Source organism: Talaromyces amestolkiae (assembly GCF_001896365.1).
Source record: "Talaromyces amestolkiae strain CIB chromosome Unknown scaffold6.1, whole genome shotgun sequence".
NCBI classification, from domain to species: Eukaryota; Fungi; Ascomycota; class Eurotiomycetes; order Eurotiales; family Trichocomaceae; genus Talaromyces; species Talaromyces amestolkiae.
The window spans coordinates 95,336-115,415 of NW_024468042.1; the positions used below are offsets into that span (position 1 = coordinate 95,336).

Below are 20,080 nucleotides of genomic sequence, written 5' to 3' on the forward strand. Positions count from 1 at the left end.
ATATAATCCAATTTCCGAAGGTCTAGTTTTTTTGGAACCTCCTTGTTTAAAAGTGATTCGATCTTCAATTCCTCCACATTGAAAATGGCCTACTGCACCTGCGGTAACTTTCAGATAGTCGCTAATCGTTCCTTAAAGCGTAAATCGAGCTCAACATGCGGTCTATCCGTAAATCACCATCATGTAACTTATAGTAAAGCTATTGATGTGTCTTGGCTCATCGTTTGCGCTTGTCAAATATAGTACTTGACACTATCACTGTCCCAGGGCCAGTTCTCCAGCTTCTCAGCCAAATTGAGACCCAGGAGTTTAGGACCTAAAAGAAATCCTCGTCCGTCATCTTGGCCAGATTACCTAGATGAGTTTTGCTGGTGGGGCCTACCTTCAACAGGCTTTGGCATTCCATAATGGCTGAATTGAGTACTGGCATGGTTGCTATCTATCGTTTTCTTGCATACCATTTCAACGCCCCTGTCCACATCTGCTTGTATTATTCAGAGTTCAGAATATGGCTTTTGTTCCAGCTTGTTCCGAAATTCGATAAACTGATTGATAAAGCAAGCAGAAGACTCCATTACCTGGGTGGCTCCCATAGCATAATGCGGCAGCATGTAGCAGTCAATAATAGAATGTACAGTTAACCATCTTGCAGTCTTTTGAAAATTCTTATGAGCAGCATCACCTAGCAAAAGAAATCTGCCCAGCATACCAAATATTTGCTACTGTTTCTTCCAATGCGTCCATTACTGCTACTTTTTTGTTGCTTAAGATTTCCGCAAAGTCTACTTCAGATGTGATAGTAATAATTGATACTTCCAGATCCTTCTTAGTGTAGCGTGTTTTCCTTGTGCTAAAGTGATAGGATATTCCAGGTCAATGAAGAACCAAACAAGCTTTCCTTCAGAAATACTGAACACAAGTATTGATAAATTCTCCCTGTAGATTGTGATAGCACAACCGGGGGCTATTTCCGGAAGTGCGCACGATATTCCGAAGACGCTGGGGTAGTGTGACTCTCGATCTATGAGTTACCCTTGTCGGCCTTTGCCTTCCCATTACCTGAAGTAGTGAAGTCGACAACACATATATGTTGAAGGTGTCTGATAATCGAGTGTTTCTCAAGCAATTGCATTTCCGTACGACACTTCGCCCCCATCAGCCCCTGCGACATAATCACACTTGGCTCTACTTCCGTCTGTGGCAGTGATTGTGTCAAATGTATCGAACGTTGATACATCAGAGACCGTTATGGAAAACTCTATTCTGGTATTGTCTTATCCTTTGGTAGATTATATCAAGTAGCTCCAGAAAGGTTATTTCATAGCCCAATCTGTTGTGTTGCACTGTCAGTTCAGGACAGCTGACGCCCAAATCCGTAGAACTCTGTCTACAATCTTACTCTTTTTTCAATGCTTTCGTAGCTGTGAATGTTTAATAGACAGTCCTATCTGCATCTCGATATTTCCACGAATGATGAGGTGCATTGTAGTAATGGAACCCTCCAAACAGCCCGAGCTGATATAGTATCCCTAGGCCATTTGGCATCAAGCCCCATTTTCTTCATCAATACCGCTTCGTGCTTCTCATGATACATAAAATATTTCAAGGAATTCCAGCAATATCAAGCTGCCTACTCCGGCTCCGAAAATTCCAACTGTTACTTGTTTAAGAAACTGCGCCATCTATGCAGCAATCAAAATCGAAGACGAATTTTAAGTATCGAAGTTGTCGTGGAAAGTCTGAATTGAGTATAATGTGCACCAGAAACGTAATCTATGATAATCATTGGTCAGACAAGCCTCTGACACAATTGAAAATATTTACCATAATGAAACAAATTACAGACCATAATTTGGGTTGTTGGGTCACGCTTTTATAACTTGATACGTATTACAGTTTCACCATTTGTCAAGTTCGTTCGAGTTCTTTCACGAGTAGGTTGATCGCATACCGAACAAAACAAAAACGAATTAAGGAAGGATTGGATAGATATAGAAGAATGAGAGAAAACAAATATCAATCTTCTTCCTTAAAATTGACTAATAATAGTGCAGAGAAACAGAAGTGATTAAATCCGGTTCTTTGAGCTTGGCTCAAGAGCCCAGAGCCCATTTTCATGGGCTTGATCCGATCTGCTTGCCGGGATGAAGCATTTGGCTTAAAGACCTCCGTCGCCACACCGATTAGCGATGATAGCTAGCCATTTCAATACTCGTCGTAACTAATTATAATGATACGGATACTACATCCAAGCAACTACAATATGTAGTAGCACACCAACTGCCATGAATCGTCTCTGGAGTAAGGCAGCCACTCTGGCAGTCTTGTTCTCTTGATTCAATGAAGACGTAAATTCAGCAAAATCGAAAGACCACCAATAGACATGTATGTACATACAAATGTGTCTTTAATGCTTACTCTCAGGTCTTACGGCCATTGCTCACTATTAATCAAGACATCTTGAAGTGTGGGTTGCACTTTGGTGCTCATTGAAGTATATGTATTGGTGGTGATGGTCTCAAGACCCTTCTCGATTTTTCTATCAACTGAAAGCGAAATATCCATTAAGTAGAGACAAGCAGCTAGGAGAATTCCATAATCAAATGTGAGCTATGTCGTATGTAGGATAAGTCAGAATCCATGAACCTATAGTACAAGTGTTCTTTTCATTAGCTATTAGAGCGGCCGAATTTGTCAATAAAAACAACCATGTTGGCCGCAGTTCTACAATGTGTTATCTCCGACGTATAACTTCGATGCCTATTATTAATACAGCCAATTCGTTGAATCATCAACGTGTAACATGCTTCGACCAAGGTTTGACAAAAAGCCCTTTGACTCGACACCATTCTCAAACGTCAATTGAAGTGGATCGGTAAGTCATATCCTCTTGTAATAGTTGGAATAAAGAATCGTAAGACGTCGTGTTACAGTCGATGTCCCCAGAAGTTGTCGGAGAATAGATACCCCCGTCAAAAATTGGATTTGCTAGTGCTGATACAGCTGTGTAATTTGTGCCAATCGGCTCTGAAGATTGTTAGTGTGGTTTCAGATATGCTTGTGGTGATTGAACAGGCATTCAAACCAGTCTCGCAAAAGGAAAAGGGAAGTAGGATTTTCAAATACCTTGATAGCTTGGGTCAATATCAAAATAGTCTAGATTGATCACCTGAGGAATTTCTTCCTGCGTTCTCCTAGGCTGGATGTTGCTTTCTATACTCTCTCGAGTAGAGTCACTATCACAGGACTCGGCGTGCTGTGACGAACCACTTTTATCCACTTGATGAATACCCCCGAAAAGGGGAGGATCTGGTTCCTTATCCATCAACGCCTTCATGTTCCGATTTGCACCGGCAACTGGCTCCAAGCCAAATATCAAGGTCGAGTCATTGATACTATAGTCTGTTCCTAGGTAAGGGTTCGAAGAATCAGAGAGCCTAAGAGGCACATCAATTGTAGGAGATAATTTCGAGCCAAAAACTAGTGACGGAACATGACGAACTTGTTCCGGGAACACAGACTCGGCAGGTATTCTTCCGAGTGAGAGGCTGTACTCCACAGAAGCAGAGATGTACAAATAAGCACGAGGGTAGCGGAGGTAGGCCTCGTCCCAGCTTGTGGGTCGTTGAAGCTCTACAGCTTTTGAATTCAACGTTTGCTTCGATGCTGGCATACTGCGAAAAGTATTAGTTTAAGTTCGGGAATCAGTGATACGGACGGTCAATCATTAGACGCAATGGCATATCAGACAGACAAGATTCAGGGTTGACAAACATGTAACAGAAAAAGCACCGTCAGACTATGAACAATCCGAGCACTTACATCCTCCGGGAAAGAAATAATTTCTTAGTTATTGCGTACGCCAAATGTAAGATTTGATTGGTCCCTGCAGCTACAACATCGGTCACTTCGTAGAGATCTCGAGACCGCTGGATGATATGGGCAAAGGCGTCTAAGCGATTGCGTCGAGTAAGCATCTCAGAGTAAGATGGAGATAGCTTGAGATCTATCGCCGAAAGAATCAGGGGTATTCCAGCATAAGCCAGGCTGTTCCGGGCGGTTAGACGTTGTTCTTAGAACCGGCAGCTTGAATTACTCACACACTGAGCGGAAGTATTACCGAGCTTTGTTTGGTGTAGAAATATTCGATAACCTTCATTAGGCCTTCAATAGAGGTGCGAAGATTACTTCCTATACTTATGACCCGGTTGTTATATTCCCCTTGAGAAAGTTGTGGCTGAGGCTGGTTCTCAAGAACCATCGCCTCATGGTGGGCAATAGATATCTGTGCGGTGCTATCCACGTTAGTTTGTTGTTAGCCACTTGCACCTTAGCCCATGCCAAATGCATAGTCAACTCAACGACGATGAGATCAATGCTCACTAATAATACATGTAGGTTATGTGCGCGAACAGGTCGACAATTTCGTGCTCTTTTGCGCCACATTTGGAACTGAAATTCGGCGTAAGAACCGTTCGATTCTTCCACACTAGTAGGTTTTCCTTCACCAATTCTAAGATCGGGATTGTTTTATAAGTAGGTTCAACCGCATAGGATTGTGCGGTAGGGCCAGGCGATGTAAATAGAATCGATAACGCATCTGTTAATAATACTGCCAACCGACACTGTTCCTGGAGCGCAGCAAATAGCTGACGCTTGACAATTTCTGGATACACTAGGGAGTTCCTGAATTCATCTTGAAAATCCACTTCATTTAATAGCCAGTCTTCATTATTCATGAACTCGATTGACGTGACTTGTGGGTGTCGTCGCAGGCCTAAACTCAAACTTCGATCTCGAAGAAGAATTGACCACCACAGCCTTTTGATTGTCGGCTGATCCGCACCTTCGATATCTGGAACGAGTGGATATGAGTTTAGAGTCATTGCAATACGAACCGCGCATGCTATCCAGAGACTTCCCGTGTGAGGATCGTCTGCTGACGTGTGTTGAGAAAGTAGGACACAGCCTTGCGCTCGGTACAGATACCGATCCTCCCCTTTGAGATCGAAAATAATCTGAAGAGAGTGTAAGATTTCCCGCTATAATCTAATAATGAACTGCGGCGCAAGTAAAGGGCAGCATTTGTAATTGAACGTGCTTCACGTACCTTTGCCCGCCTATGTAGTTCCGAGCGAGCTGTACGTTTGTCATTGAACCCACACCTTTGCAGTGTCTTCAATGGGACGAACTAGCCACCAGATTGTTGTTAGTATGCTCTCATTGTAGCAAGGAATCTTTTTTCAAATTCGGAACATACAGAGCATGCTGAAAATAATATCGCCTGAAAGACAAACAGCGACACCTTTTTCGTTCCGGCCCCGTTGTAAATCCGCCAGAATTCTGCTTCATCAAGCAACGGCACAAAAGGATGCACCATGGCAAAATATTGTCTGACAAATTCATCTAGAACGTCTTTTCGGGGGAGATATAGACATCGCTTCGAGATCAAGTACTCAACGTCTTCTGTGGGCAAGGAAGACAGACGACTGCCATCTAAAAACCGGTAAGATGAAAATATGACATTTCCGTCCGAGGCTTTGCCGTACGCATTGTCTTTTGGCACAACGACCTTATGAGTACTTGTGGATGCATCTCCATGGAGTTCGGGCTCCCGGTGAGAAGAGTGGCTATGCTCGAGGTGATTGCTTGCGGCTGTGGTATTGGCATTGAGCCTATTAGGCTTGTCCCTGATTTGGAAAAAAAAAATGAGTTGGCCATTACATTATCCTTCGACGGCAGCGCTTCACTGTTGAACGCACCTTTCGGATACCTTAACCCTTAGGTTGCAGTCATCGCGACCATCTATACGACAATTGGTGCATGGTTGACCATGTATAAGTGCATCGCACCGAACTTTTCTCTTGTGGCATGTGTAGCAAGCCGCCGCGGCTCGTCGCGCCTGCTTCATGATGGTACGGCCCCGCGGGCGATATTGGATCATCCTGTCGCTCTTCTAATTCAGATGGATGGTGAATGAAAACGTCCGAAAGATTTGGCGCGTAATTTATCGTGTCTTCTATTTTCCTGATGAGTTAGCGCTTGGTTTTCCAGCTTTTGCTCCAGCTTTCACGACGTGTTTTGTTTGGGGAGGAAATTCTGGGGCGATGGTCAGTAAATTTGGGCAGTTCGTGGTTAGACTCACTAGTGCCGGTACTAATACTGACTAGCGATCTCCATCTTCGCTCATATTTCAACGGTCATCATCTAGGCTATCGAATTGGGGCTTCAAGTTGGCTATATTCAAATTCATTGGCTGCGCATAGATCTAGAGACTGACAGCTGGGCTTAAAACCAGCAGACTGGAATTCTGCAACGCGACTACGTCGTCGATCAGATGCTATGATCCACCCGTTTAGTCTTAAGATCCATAGGAAGAGACAATGTAAATACAAATTCCCTCTCTTGATGGACACTGCCACGGTCTCGCTCTCTCCTTTAATGTCACATTTTGCTCCTTTCTTTCTTTTCTACTGTGCAGGCTTCACAGGACCGTACCTTAGATGTATAAATCTTGGGAAGAATTTGTTGTGTACTGAGTCATGTTTGATATGTGTACGGAGACTATAGAAAGATATTGTGCTGGTACGAAGGAGTGGAAATCAACAATTTCCTGACTCGCGGACTCGGAAATAGATTGTGTTCGGATAGAGCCCCTAACCCTAGGTCTTTCAAACCGAGCAGTCTAAGACATTAAATCAAATTCATGACCTTGTAGGGCATCTGACCTACTACATGTAGTCGGTTCAAAAAGACGCCCATTGATATATTAATATGCTCATGTCCCAAAGCGAGTGGAGGAGGCGTATGACGGCCTATACAGTATCTAGACCCGTCTACCTTAGTCTGACTACCCCGCTATTGATATGTTCAAGACTACATAGCGCATACCATGCAGCCGACTCCAGAAATCTTACAATCCGTCGAGATGTGGACTAGCTCTAACTCAGTGTGCGGGGGTGGAGCTTTCTATTGACAGGGCTCCTCGGCATCTCGGTACGGCTTGGAATCTCCGCATTTAAACCCGTTTCGAACAAGATGCTGACCCTAATCTGCCCATTGAACTAAAAGTCCAATACGCTGTATTGAAGAGCCTGAATCATGCTGATTCCTACATATTTGTTTAATTAGCGGATTATAGGGCGAGCATACTTCAAACCTTAACACTGTACACGCTCTGAGAAGACTAGGATACGGTGGAACAGGGTTTTACTATGTCTGTGGCACACTATTCTTTCGAGAAAAGCTCAGACATTAGGTTGTGGTGGAGCTCTGGCAAGATTGAAGCTAGTACCAACAACTTCTGTTTTCATATACGTAAACATCAATGACAGTACATATCTCTCATTGAAAACAGAGGCGTAAGATACAACAAGTAGTAGAGGCTAATCAAAATAATTAATGTGTTAGTCATCCAATCAAAACCATGCCGTACGACAGTGACTAGCCATGTTGGTTGATATGTCGTCTCATATCTTTCATGTAATATCGCTTAGGATACGTGCGAATCGCTTTAGGAAGGGCTGGATATGTAACTTTAGTTAATCCCAAAGTTACCCTGTACACTGCTCGCTTGAGCTTAGTAGACTTGAATCCGAATTCTTCGCGGATACGGAGCGGAAGCATCTCAGCTGTCATGACACGAGCAAGTGGAAGGATAGCTCGAAGCCCAAATGGTATATTCTTGTTATAGAGGATACCCTGTGAAATGTCTCTTGCATGATCGGTGACCTCAAGAGTTTCGCATTCGTTGTTCCAGTATGCCCAGAAATCCTTTCTTGTCTTGGGCCACATTTCAGGGGGAACTCGCAGAGACACGGCAAGGACCGCGTATTCACGGTAGATTCTTTCAGCAATCGTTTCGTCAAAGTAGCCAAAGACACGCTGGTATAGGTCTGTTCCAACAGCATATAGAGTGGCGGCAACCCATGTCTGCAGGTGTGGATCATCTGCCGAATAATCTGGACCCTTGACTCGCGCATGAACCTTGTTCACCATGGTGATGACCGCTTCCCTCTCTTGCCTGGTTCCATATACTATGCAGTAGACATAAATCATCGTTGTGCGGAGGCGGTCTAACGGATGTTTTTCATAGTAACTATGCTCGTTCACCCCTTTTGCAACGCCCGGATTTGCCACTTGAAGTAAGATTGCGGCTGCCCCTCCAGCAAGCAAGAGTCCCTCCTGGATGACTTTGTATATCTCTTGAGGTTTCTCCATTGCGTCTAGCAGTTCTTGGTCGACATCAATGCTGGGGGCTTGGACAGATTTCTCGTTCATGCATTCTTTCGACGGTTGTGCCGTCTGTGACAACCTTTCACTGAGAATGTCAGACATCTCCCAGCTACTGCGAGTAATTATTGCTTTTGGATCTGATAATGAGATTTTGATTATATTGGAAAAGACCAACGTTGAGAAGCGTTAGGTAGCATCTGGGTCTTTACTTCATCAAAATAATCTGCACTTAAATATAGCAGGACATGAATATGTCCTTAGGCGATGGTTCGAAATTAAGACTTCGACAAATCGGACATACAACAGTAAAAAAGATGGCAAGATGTCCCGAGGTTTTACCAGACACATATTTGAAAAGATGTTTGCCTAGATTGCAAATAGGACTACCTAAGCAAATCCGTCAGTTGCATGCTTGCAAATCTACCGAGGACCAACCCCATACTTACGTTCAAACTCGGATTCATATGTCTAAGGAATACAGTACCGAAATGCCGCGGCCCTAGATTGGTTAATCAATGTGACACGAAGATCAAGGCTAGACTGTCTATCATTACAAAGAAATGATTTCTCCTAAATCGTATGGATCTGATGGTTTGTTAAAATCAGATTGAATCACAGATTTGAAGGCAAAAAATGATTTCTCCGCATTTTCTGTCTGATTTGAGGGGATCAAAGGAGACTAATAATAGGTTATTTTTGTTGCTACTGAGATGCATTTAACTCCTCACTTTAGTAGTACGTATAATGTCTCTACGAGTGCACTAGTTAAATTGGGCTGCGTCATGCTACAAATCATGGTTATCAAACTTGCCCCTTTGATATAAGAATGCCCTAAATGCTATTTTTTCATGGAAGAAGCAATTGATAATTAAGCAAGGTGGTTTGTGCCACGTTTCGGATCATCATGTCATCAAGCAAAGACCTCGGTCATAAGCAATGGCTGAACGACAACAAGCATGTTGTTGGTTTCCAGGAAATGCCGGAGTACAAGTCGGCAATCATTGCGTCGAAAAGTGGAAAGGAGAAGCAAGTTTTATCTGAGTCTAAAGCAGGCCAGGCGGAGCATATCGAAGTCATTGATAGCACTTCTCTTTCATGTAGTCAAAAACGCCCTCGATGGATAAAGAGACATCTACGACGATTTTGGTGCTGCTATGTGGTTGCGGGCATCATCGGCCTCGCAATATTTCTCCCACTTTTGTAAGCCACACATGCAACATTCGCCCCTTCCAAATCGTTCTGCATCATGTTTGGACTTTTTTGGTCCTCTATAATTGGGATTGCAATGAAGCTATACGATGACATGATGAGATTTGTGTACGAGAATGCTTATTCAACAAAACAGTTTTCTATACGCTTTTCCAGCCATCGCGCAACTAATGGTGGAAAAGGCAAACCTTGACATCTACTCTGCGATGTTGATGAATCCTGGCCCAGACAGCCTCACAATTTCGCTAAGTGCCGGTTTTAAAATCCCGAAGGGATTCAGGGTTCGCCTCGATCCTATTACTCTCAGTTTGTTCAACCGAAATGTCACTCCAATCGTGCCGTATATCAATGTTATCTTGCCAGAAGAGACTTTCGAGGGCAAAGCCACTATCAATATCACGAATCAAACAGTTACCCTTCTAGATCGGGATCAATTCATAGACTTCCTGACTGTGGCTGTATATGGAAAGACATTCACAATGTCAGCGAAAGGCACAACAACAGCCCATCTCGGCGCACTTAAGGCTAAACTGACTCTTGACAAAGATGTTGAATTGAAAGGTGAGTCACTCTACTTATGGTAGACTTAAAGATAATGAGATACTCATAATTCGAGTCTGTACAGGTCTATGGGCCTTGAATGGCTTCTCGATCCCATCCGCGGGACTAGTCGAACGACAGAGCGATGGAACTAACTTGCAAGGAGTTGCTGTGTTGCCAAATTACTCTCTAGTTACATTTGCTCTTGTAAGGTCATACTTAAATACTCTGTTCTTGAAGCTGCTTGCTAACATTTGCTGTGCTTTGGCCTTAGGGAAATGTCACTCTCAATCTTCAGACAGGCGGCTTTAACTTGGGTCAAGCTGCGATTTATAACGTGGTCTTAACACCAGGTAATAACACAGTCTCTCTGCGTGGCTCGGTCTCAATTGAGACAATTATTCAGAACCTGGGAACGATTATCGAAGCAGAGAAGAATGCGATTCTGAGCGGAAATATAGCTCTATCTGCGTCCGGAAACTCGACCGTCTATAACGGCGTACACATCACTTATTATGAACAGGTTTTGAATAATCTAGTCATCACAGCACAAGTATCGATCGTAAAGTTGATTACCGATACGATTGGAGGACTTGTACAAGGAAATAGCAGCTCCATTGCTTCAGCTATTTCAAATCTGCTATCCAATACCACCACCAACGAAGTAACTGACCTGGACAGCAAAGTCACACAGCTCGCGAATTATATTGTTGAATCAAGAGAGAAACAGAATTGAATTGATCATTTATCTTTCATGCTTCGAATCGTCGAAATGTTTTTTGAATAAGGCTTCAATGCTTTTCTATCTAGCTTACTTTCATTTTGGAAAGTCTCTCCTTGCTTAGGTACCACCTCTTCGTGGGAGAACTCTTTTTCTAATTATATCTGAAACAAAAGGATCGAGATAAACATCAAACACGACTCTTTCACTCCTAAATAACGATGGCGTACGTTTTATTATTAAGATAGATCAATGATGCCAGTTGTAGAGGTTTTTATACAGATTTAAAGTCTGAGTGAACTTGTCTGGATTGTTTTCAAGATGCCTGCTGCCCCAAGACAGGGCAATTGTAAAAGACCATGGTTGATAACAAAGTGAGGTTACAAATGACCTAATAGGTGATATTATCAACCATCTGTAATTATACAGGCGTCTTGAAAGTTGTGCGAAAAAAACAGAAATCGACATGCATTGCAGACATGATGAATATCTCAAAGTTTTGGTTTGTTCAAGGCAGCTTCGAGTTCCTTTTTGCTGGCTTCTCTCAAAAGCCTCTTCAGAATCTTGCCACTGGCGTTCTTTGCAATAGCATCAACAAATTTGACGCCACCAACCAAAGCTTTGTACTTCGATAGCCTGCCACTTAAATAAGTTTTGATGACTTCTTCCGTCAACCTTTCGCCCTCAGGCCCAGGTCGCCGAACGATGTAAGCGCGTGGGGCCTCCCCATCACCACTTGGATGCGGTACTCCGATGACTGCTGCATCGATAATCTGAGGATGAGAAAGTAGGACGGCTTCGAGCTCAGGGGGGGCAACCTGAAACCCGCGGACCTTGATAAGCTCTTTCTTCCTGTCAATGATATACCATTTGCGAGTCGCCTCGTCACAGTATCCTATGTCGCCAGTTTTGAAATAGCCGTCCTTGTCAAAACTTTCAGCATTGGCTTTCGGGTTCTCGAAATAACCAGGAATAATAGTCGGTCCTCGAACGCAAATCTCGCCGCGGACGCCGTAGGCTGAAATATCATTTCCGTCATCATCAATGAGTCTGTATTGAGGGGGTCAGCTGAATGAAGGTATTTGATGACGTATAATTTGTAGACGGCTTACTTAGCTTCAAGATTTGGTATTAACCGCCCGACAGAGCCTGTATCGTCCTTTTCAGGGTATCCAAACATAGTTGCAACACATGAAGTCTCTGTCATTCCCCACACTTGATTAAATGGCACACCTGGCTCTAGCAACTCCAATAGCCTAGCCTGAAGACCCTTGTCCAATGGTGCAGCACCGCAACTAACAGCTCGGATACTTTTCATAAATGGACGTGTGCGAGAAAATGGTGACATAACAATGGCCAGCACGATTGGTGGCACGGCTGCCATCTCAGTTGCTCCATGCTTTTCAGTTGCTCTCAAGAAAGTCTGCAGCTCAAATCGGCGCATCATATAGATGATTTCACCGCCCGCTAATGCACTGACGTTTGTTGATGGAGCGGCAGCAGCGTGAAACATGGGTAACGCAACGACCCGAGAAATCTATCGCATGAAATAGTTTAGACCATGTTCTTATGACATGCAAAGCAATTTAAGTGCAATTTCTCTAATTCAAACTTACAGCATGTGGTCTTGGGTGTGCCTTAGTCGTAAGCTCATGCTGTGAAATCAGATTGTAGTGCGTAAGGTTTGTCCCCTTAGGTAGGCCAGTTGTTCCACTGCTAAACAGTCTTGCAGCAGGTCTGCTTTTAGAGTTCTGAGCATCATCAAAACGCACCCAATCCTGCTCCCCAAAATTCAGTAGCTCTCTCCATGATATGTGACCAGAAGGAATCGGTTGTCCAAGAGGATCAAATACCCAGATATTGTGTAACGGAACATTGTTTTCTTTTGCAGCCCCTAGTAGCGATTCCAATATCTCAGGTTCGGAAATCAGAAATTTGCTCTTTGATGTCTTGATATGATGGGACAATTCCGCTGTTGTATATGTCGGATTGGTGCCGGTATAGACACCACCAACACCGATGATTGCAAGTACAAGCATGCAATATAGAATCTTTCGCATTCTTTAGTATGAGTCTTTTGTTCTTGCTGGTCTCGTTTCTCATTTTTCCTTACATCATTGAAAGAATGTATAGCAACACAGTCTCCTTCCTTTACACCAGCTTCTCTGAATCCCGCGATGAGTTTTCGAATGATGCTGCGAGCCTGGTTGCATGAAATGGATCGCGATGGGTTATGAACGTCGATGTATATCTGTATTAAAAGTTAGTCACAGTAATTTAAAGTTGTATGTAAAGGTTGAATTGACAAGAAAGTCGTAGCCATGTTGGGTTATATGCAGCACTCACCGGCTTGTTCTGGTCATATTCAGGTTTATCGAAGATATAAGATAGAATATCTTTTGTTGGGATGTCGACGTATCTTTCTGCCTTAAACACCATCGTTGCGATTGCTAATCAATCAATTGAGAATGCTGTGAAGGCTTATTGAATTGCCATATGACTTGGAGACCAAAATCAAGTACATCCGAACTTCGTACTCAGCACGGCCCCGGGTTCATGGAGTGTAGTAGCAGGAAAAGAGAAAGCCATAGAACAACGATGATACATTTTCATTGAAGAGGTCATAGAGCTGACCATGTATGCTGGCTGGTAATCCGATGCGGGGAAGCTTCATTTCCATTGCTCGGTTCGGTACTTCGGCCCAGGTTACACTCGCAAGAGATGGGTATACTACGTATAGAGCTAGCCACGGCAAACGTGGGGAAAGAAGTGGGTCAATGATGACGAGGCGCGAATATACATAGACCGGGAGATCTATCTTTTGTGTTTGTCTGCGGTTCTATGTGTGCCCGTTACAATCGTAGTCATGTACGTTCAGGCTGTGGGACATGCTCTTCATTACAATGTATTGCAGATACTAACACGCGCCATTAAGCGAAACACTTTCGCAACGTCACAGACTGATTCATTGATCGGTCCCAGTTGCAAGGTTCCTGTCATTTCTGCCCATTGCGATTTATGTTTAATTCGGCCGATCGAAGACCCGAAGACTGTGTGTAAAACGACTCCATACAACTCGAACGGTTTATCATTTTGGCCCGTCTCATCCGTGAATGTGTTTAAGTTCACGTCTGTTGATATCTACTTTTCCACTACACCTAGGTACCGCGTAGAAACTATGAACAGGTGCCGATTTCACTTGAGCTTTGTTTATCCATTTATTTCCTTTCAAGTTCGAGGTACATAAAGCTCATGTAGATGAACAGTTCAAATAATGTGCACGCGGACGAACCGAATGAGAGGGCTGTATAAGTCGGCCAGGTCATATGATATGCAGTTCATTTGCCTAGGTCAAACCCACAACAATTGACGTAAAAGAAGATCAAACTGATACTCGGGTCGGCAGTCTCATTACTTCCAGGCCCTTTTCGAAAACCCGTAAACAGATAGTAAGACCGCCGACTCTTAACCATCCACGGCCCATCGGACCGAGGCTCTTTGTCCTCAAGTTAGTGTATGTTAAATTGTACGAACGCTCATTGATCATTTCATAGGGAACGGAATGGTATATCTTTTTTATTCTCACATAGCTTGAATATAGTTATCTTGGCCTATATGAGTGAATGGTAAGCGTTGTCGATCGCAAATTCCGTACCATCGCCATGTGAAATACTGCTCATTCTAAGGCAGCTTGTGAATCACCATATTGAACAAAAAGTTTTGGGAGGTGATAACTGACCTCGTGATGAATGCTTTTGATATACAATCTTCGGCATCTATGATATAAACTGCCTGCGGTAGGCCTCGGTCCGGAACGCGAAGTTCCTTTGCAGTAACTATATCTCGATGCGCTTAGGGGCAGGTCATATTCTTTTTCCAATCGTGTTTTCCGTGATCGAAATATCAGATAAGAGTTTGACTTTTAGTTATTTAAGACATGTATATGTGCACCCGGATTTCGTTCCTCCTTCCCAATCAGATATACTCAATATACCATTGACGTCGAAATAAGCCAGGTGACATAATAATTTACAACAGCAACACTATATTCTTTGCTACAGAAAAATATTCTGTCTATGTTAATGATGGCAGGCGAGAACAATAGTGCCGATATGAGAAGATGCTGGAACTATGATTTCCGTTGGACACCGGAACATCTCACCCAGGAACAAATGCAACCGCTTCGTCATACGATGGACGACTTAGCTAGTGACTGTATAGATTTACTGACCAAGCTAGCATCCAAAGACAAACCTCAAGAGGACTTCAAGCCGGACCTTATGAAGTTGGATATGTACGCCCTGTTACGTGACAACCATGGGAAACATGAGGCTCTCACTCGACTTTGGGAGCAGATAAACACTGTCCCTGAATGGGTCGATTGGGCCCAAATTGAAAGAGGTCAAAACGTTTATTATCGGTACGGCCATTCGATGGGTATAGCGGTTGGTGATGCCTCATCCGTTACATGTCTGCATGACTTTTTGGTCGGTAAACTAATCTGATTCGTTGTTAAATTAGCTCGCTTTCCAGAGTTTGCTCGGAGGAATGTATGTCTAGTCCAGTCTGAGAGGACTTTTACATATCGAGCCTTTGAATGAGATCTCTATTGACAACATTACTTGTACTAGGGGCTCTGGTAATATCGTCGAGACGTTAGGTCGTACTGGCGGCTTCTCAGCAAAGGTTGTGCGACACCGGCTTCTCGAAACTCTCCAGCACACTCTTCAGGTCACAAAATCAATTGAATCCATTCGTCCAGGGGGTGACGGTCATGCTTCAACTGTCCGCGTGAGATTGTTACATGCGTCAGTTCGTAATCGAATCCTACAGCTCGTTGAAAGACGTCCAGCATACTATGATGTCGCAAAGCATGGGATACCAATCAATGATCTAGACTCCATCGGCACAATCTGCTCATTTGCACCAACAGTCATATACATTGGTTTGCCACGACAAGGGATTTTCATGAGCGACCAAGAAGCAACGGACTATATAGCTCTATGGCGTTTGATTGCGCACTATATTGGAACTCCGACCGAGTGGTTTGGAACTCCCAGTAGAGCACGCGCCATTATGGAGTCAATAATGGTCGCCGAAATCAATCCAACTCGTATGAGCGGTGTTTTAGCGAGGAACATCATTCAAGGCTTGAAGGATACACCTCCTTTATACGCTTCCGCGGGTGTACTCGAAGGCATGACTCGCTCGCTAATTGGCAACGAACTATCAAATGAACTTGGAATTGGGAATCCGGATATATTTGCCTGGATGTTTGTCGGCTGGGTTTTCTTATATGCTGCTACATTAGCGTATGTCTGTCGGTCTGTACAAGCCCTTGATGAGAAACAAATACAGGTAAGATAATCACTCTACTTCTCGATGATCGCACGTTGTACTTTCTCTAACATGATTATATTTGTAGCATAATAGAAAGAAGTTTTGGGGCCTCTTGATGGATGCCAAATCGGGTTTGGGAAAGGAAACCAGCTTTGACTTTAAATATGTTCCACATGATGACAAAGCAAAATAGGCCTCGATAGTGTGCTTAGTTTTAAAATGATATGTGCATTTTTTCAATACCTCGATGATACTCATGAGCTATTTTGGATCCCTAGATCCAGATTCTACCTAAGACATCAAATTTAATCCGAGCCTTTCGATCCGAATCGAGCAGTACCATGAGAAATATACATTTATAATAAATTCCCACACTATATACTTTGTCCACACCCTACGATATCAGAGTGTTCCATCAAGAAGAAGAATGAGTCGTGATTTGATTCAATGAAAGGGACATTGTCCCTTCCTCTCTTCAAGTAATTTTTTCCTATACTCTTCCATTTGAGCTCTTCCTTTGCCGCGGAAATGACGCGGTCCAACATCCAATGTGTCATAGCCTTGTGGAAAGTATTTGTCGCCGTCGTCCCCTGGCAGTGGTAATCCTTGAAGACGTTTGAACCAGGCTGCAGGGCCCCACCGATTCCAAATTGTTGGCTTGACATAGTAGGGTACTGCGTCCCAGATTTTGACGTAGTTACGCCCATTCTCATCTGGTTGATGAGTAAACACATCGTTCCGGAAAAAGTAAGGTCGAGGCAGAGCAATATAACGCAGGAAATATTTGCGTGTGGCCAGTAGGGTGCCAAACAGGGTCGCAAACACGGGATCTGGAGTTTTGTACCTTTGGTAGTCGTTAGTCTACTTCACGTGGAATCAAGCCATTTTCAGGAGCGAAAAACAACACAATGAGCTTTCAAGAAGAAGGGATACTGACATCATGGAGGCTCTCAACCTATCATCCATTAGAAACGAAACAAATTGTATTCCCACCGGTTTCATGAAACCAGGTAAGGTATAAGTGAGCACATCGGTAGTCTTATCAGCTACCTCTTTGTTTTTGAGATGAGGTTTCATCTTCTCTACTTCATATGCGTGGCTCCAAGTGCGAATCTCCTCCAGCCAATGAAGACCATCCTGGAAACCTGATTTCTTCTCCCCTGTCTCTGCTTCAGCAATCTCTGAGCCAGACAGTAGACAGGCGTAACTGATGCCCAACGCATCGCCTAGACTCTTCCAGTAGGTGCCGATAGCACATTTCTCTAGATCAGATAGTTCGCGCCACTCATAATTTTCCACGAAACGGATTGGTTCAAGGGCAAACAAGCTCAGTGTATACAACATGTCTTCTTCAAGGATATGGCCAGTCTTCCGGTAGTTGGCATGCAGAAATTTGGTTCGCGCAATAGCTTCGTGGGCCCTGTCAGAAGAAGGATCAAAGGCCATAAATTGACCGATCAGAACACCTGTATCGGCATATCGCTTGAATGCAGTTGCTGTATCAGAAAACTCGGTTGTTCTTGCCAGAAGAGACGATATGGTGGGAATTCCGTATGTCTAGTTGTTACCTTAGCTCGGAGAACAAATACAGGCAATGGGCACAGTCACATAGTCAACAAGAAAGCTTACTCTAAAAAGCGCAAATTGCAAAGATTTTAATGCCATGAAGGGAAACTCAAGCTGCAAAATGGTCTTTTGAATTTCAAAGGCCTGCTGATCGGTCATGAAGCGGTAGGATTCTCGATTTCTGAAAGGGTATTTTCTTATCAGGTAGCGCATCCTAGCATATCGGAGACGCTGTTGGATAATGACATGAATCACCATCAATAGACAAGCAGCAACCAACCCACGTTTCAGAGTGATATTCTTGATCCATGGCACCTTGTTGAACCAAAGGTTCACTCCGGTGGTGAAGCCGGCGGCCAATTCAGTGGTGGGTTTTGAAAGGTCAACCATCTTATCCATGTACACACAACAACTTCTGAAAATTCTTGATTGTTTATCTCTGTTCGTAACTTTTACATGTTGCCATCAGGCCCCAGTGAAGGAATTGTATCGATATATAGTGAAATCGCCTCGAGTAGGTGGCTCCAAATACCGAGGTCTAATGTTTCCTGGATTTCAAATACTTAGTATTCCACATCAGTTGATCTTTCGATAACCAGAAATATCAATTACGGGGTATAACCCCCGATATTCCAGTGAAGATGGCCTTATGGACCGATTAGCCCTAAAGATGATGGTTTTATGGTGCGGAGATGCTGCTTCATCGTACCGAACCGAGGAACGCCAACGCAATGCGCGCTATGCCCGACCGTCACGATATTCCGGCCTATGATTGCATGGGAAATGAACTCACCATCAATTATCAGGTAGAGCTAAGAAAAAAATACCAATCAACTTTCCACCCGTGGTTCATGATCTTCAAAGCGTTTGCTATTTGCGACCATAGAAAGGAAGGAAATGCCGAGGCTTTAACCCCGATCTAGTAGGCGTCGTGGTAATCGTTCACTATTATGCGAGGAGTATATAAATCTTATTCGGGTACAGATTCGCCGAGTCATACGATTGTTTATATGCAGACTGGAGTTATGAATATGAGGTAATTGTGCTGTCCGGGCGATGGTCGCGTGTTAGGGTTAGGACCACACTGAAGCAGTCACTCAATAAACATTTTGACAGCAGTTTTTCGCTCGAGACGTGATCCGGATACAAGAGCCACTTGAAGACAGAAGAGTAATAATAAACAACAACGTCCTTGAGAGATTTGTTACTCAGACCGTAATACGAGCTCGGTATGTTCATGTTTACAGAAACGTATCGGAAGTTAGAAACAGAGGTCGTACCTGGGGTAGATAACATATTCTTCACCTATATGTTGGTTGCATGTCCTTATACAGCCTGGTATATCCGGCACAATCATTTCCACTCCTTGTTGGCTGTTGAATTCAACACTGGAGTCAATAATGCCACTTTTATTTCCAATATTTACGCTATTGGCCCAACCTTCTAGTCGCTTGTCATGGCAGCGTCATTTGTTACAATGGGTAGCTAAAGTGGCAAGCACTTTACTTTGGGATGCCCATCACCATCTTAGGCGTTGGTCTGATGATTAAATCCTGACAACCTGAGGTTAGTATCGGTAAAATTATCATGTGTCGAATTTTCATCGCTTTTGGCGGTGGAACATTGGTGATTTGCGAACAAATAACTATCATGGCAGTCAGTTCTCAAGAGCTAATTCCGGCATTGCTATCAGTACAATTGGCTCTCCTATTCTGGAGCGCTTTGGAGTGGTGTCTTCCCTCAGAAATTGGCGAGATATCTACCAGAAGCGCACAGATTAATCTGGCTGATATCTATTGTTCAATTACAGTACAGTCATCATATCCCATTAGCAGTCCGACACAGGATGCCATTAATCAAGCGTACGGTGATGCACAGCGTTTGATGCTGACTAAGGCAACTTGTCTGCACCTCCTTACCTGGGGTTCGATAGTGTTCTGGGAGGGTGTCAATGTCAAGAACATTGAGCAGATGAAGGGCTTGGTCTTTTGATTGTCGACAAAAGTAGGTGAATGGATGGTCTGAGCCGAGAATCTTTTGAGTTCTCTTTCATTATTTGCATGTCTATACCTCATGTGCCATGATTGAAATTGTGGATTGGTGTGGATATTTGAAGATCAATCAGAAGCCATAGGCTCCCCTCTCAAATTCCGCCACCACATACTTTGCTTCCATAAATCTCCATCTTTCCCACCAACTAGTAATCGCCATTTCTTTAAGAACCAAGGCGCTGCTTCCCAGCTTCGTAAATCCCAGGGCTGTCCTTTTCCGCCATGATTTGAACCATGCCTCGTACCCCAGCAGACAAGTCCGCCACACATAATATCTTGCTTGAGTTCTAATGAGTTGAGTAAAGACGGAGAAGTACTCGCAAGCATGATCGCTGTCTCCCTAAAAGCAGGGATAGGGATCAGGTCGAATATAGGATGGTGCGGGAAAAGAATCTGCGATAGTGTTGGTTGGAAAAAT

General features: G+C 43.6%; 4 protein-coding genes across 4 annotated transcripts; 1 reads left to right on the forward strand and 3 right to left on the reverse strand.

The window, feature by feature from the left end:
• Positions 1–7,443: 7,443 nt before the first annotated feature.
• BHQ10_003639 (uncharacterized protein) lies at positions 7,444–8,280 on the reverse strand (the record flags this gene model as incomplete). Its single annotated transcript, XM_040875917.1, has 1 exon — positions 7,444–8,280. The coding sequence occupies one exon, from the start codon at positions 8,278–8,280 to the stop codon at positions 7,444–7,446; it is 837 nt and encodes a 278-aa protein (XP_040732143.1).
• Positions 8,281–9,139: 859 nt separating this feature from the next.
• Positions 9,140–10,720, forward strand: BHQ10_003640 (uncharacterized protein; the record flags this gene model as incomplete). Its single annotated transcript, XM_040875919.1, has 4 exons — positions 9,140–9,435; positions 9,581–10,005; positions 10,070–10,191; positions 10,259–10,720. The coding sequence occupies 4 exons, from the start codon at positions 9,140–9,142 to the stop codon at positions 10,718–10,720; spliced, it is 1,305 nt and encodes a 434-aa protein (XP_040732144.1).
• A 476-nt stretch (positions 10,721–11,196) lies between these two features.
• BHQ10_003641 (uncharacterized protein) lies at positions 11,197–13,144 on the reverse strand (the record flags this gene model as incomplete). Its single annotated transcript, XM_040875920.1, has 5 exons — positions 11,197–11,755; positions 11,818–12,242; positions 12,322–12,756; positions 12,819–12,956; positions 13,052–13,144. 5 exons carry the CDS (start codon positions 13,142–13,144, stop codon positions 11,197–11,199), a joined length of 1,650 nt encoding a protein of 549 aa, XP_040732145.1.
• A 3,345-nt stretch (positions 13,145–16,489) lies between these two features.
• BHQ10_003642 (uncharacterized protein) lies at positions 16,490–18,010 on the reverse strand (the record flags this gene model as incomplete). The annotated part of the gene is made up of 3 exons (XM_040875921.1): positions 16,490–16,889; positions 16,983–17,602; positions 17,675–18,010. The coding sequence occupies 3 exons, from the start codon at positions 18,008–18,010 to the stop codon at positions 16,490–16,492; spliced, it is 1,356 nt and encodes a 451-aa protein (XP_040732146.1).
• Between the last annotated feature and the right edge of the window lie 2,070 nt (positions 18,011–20,080).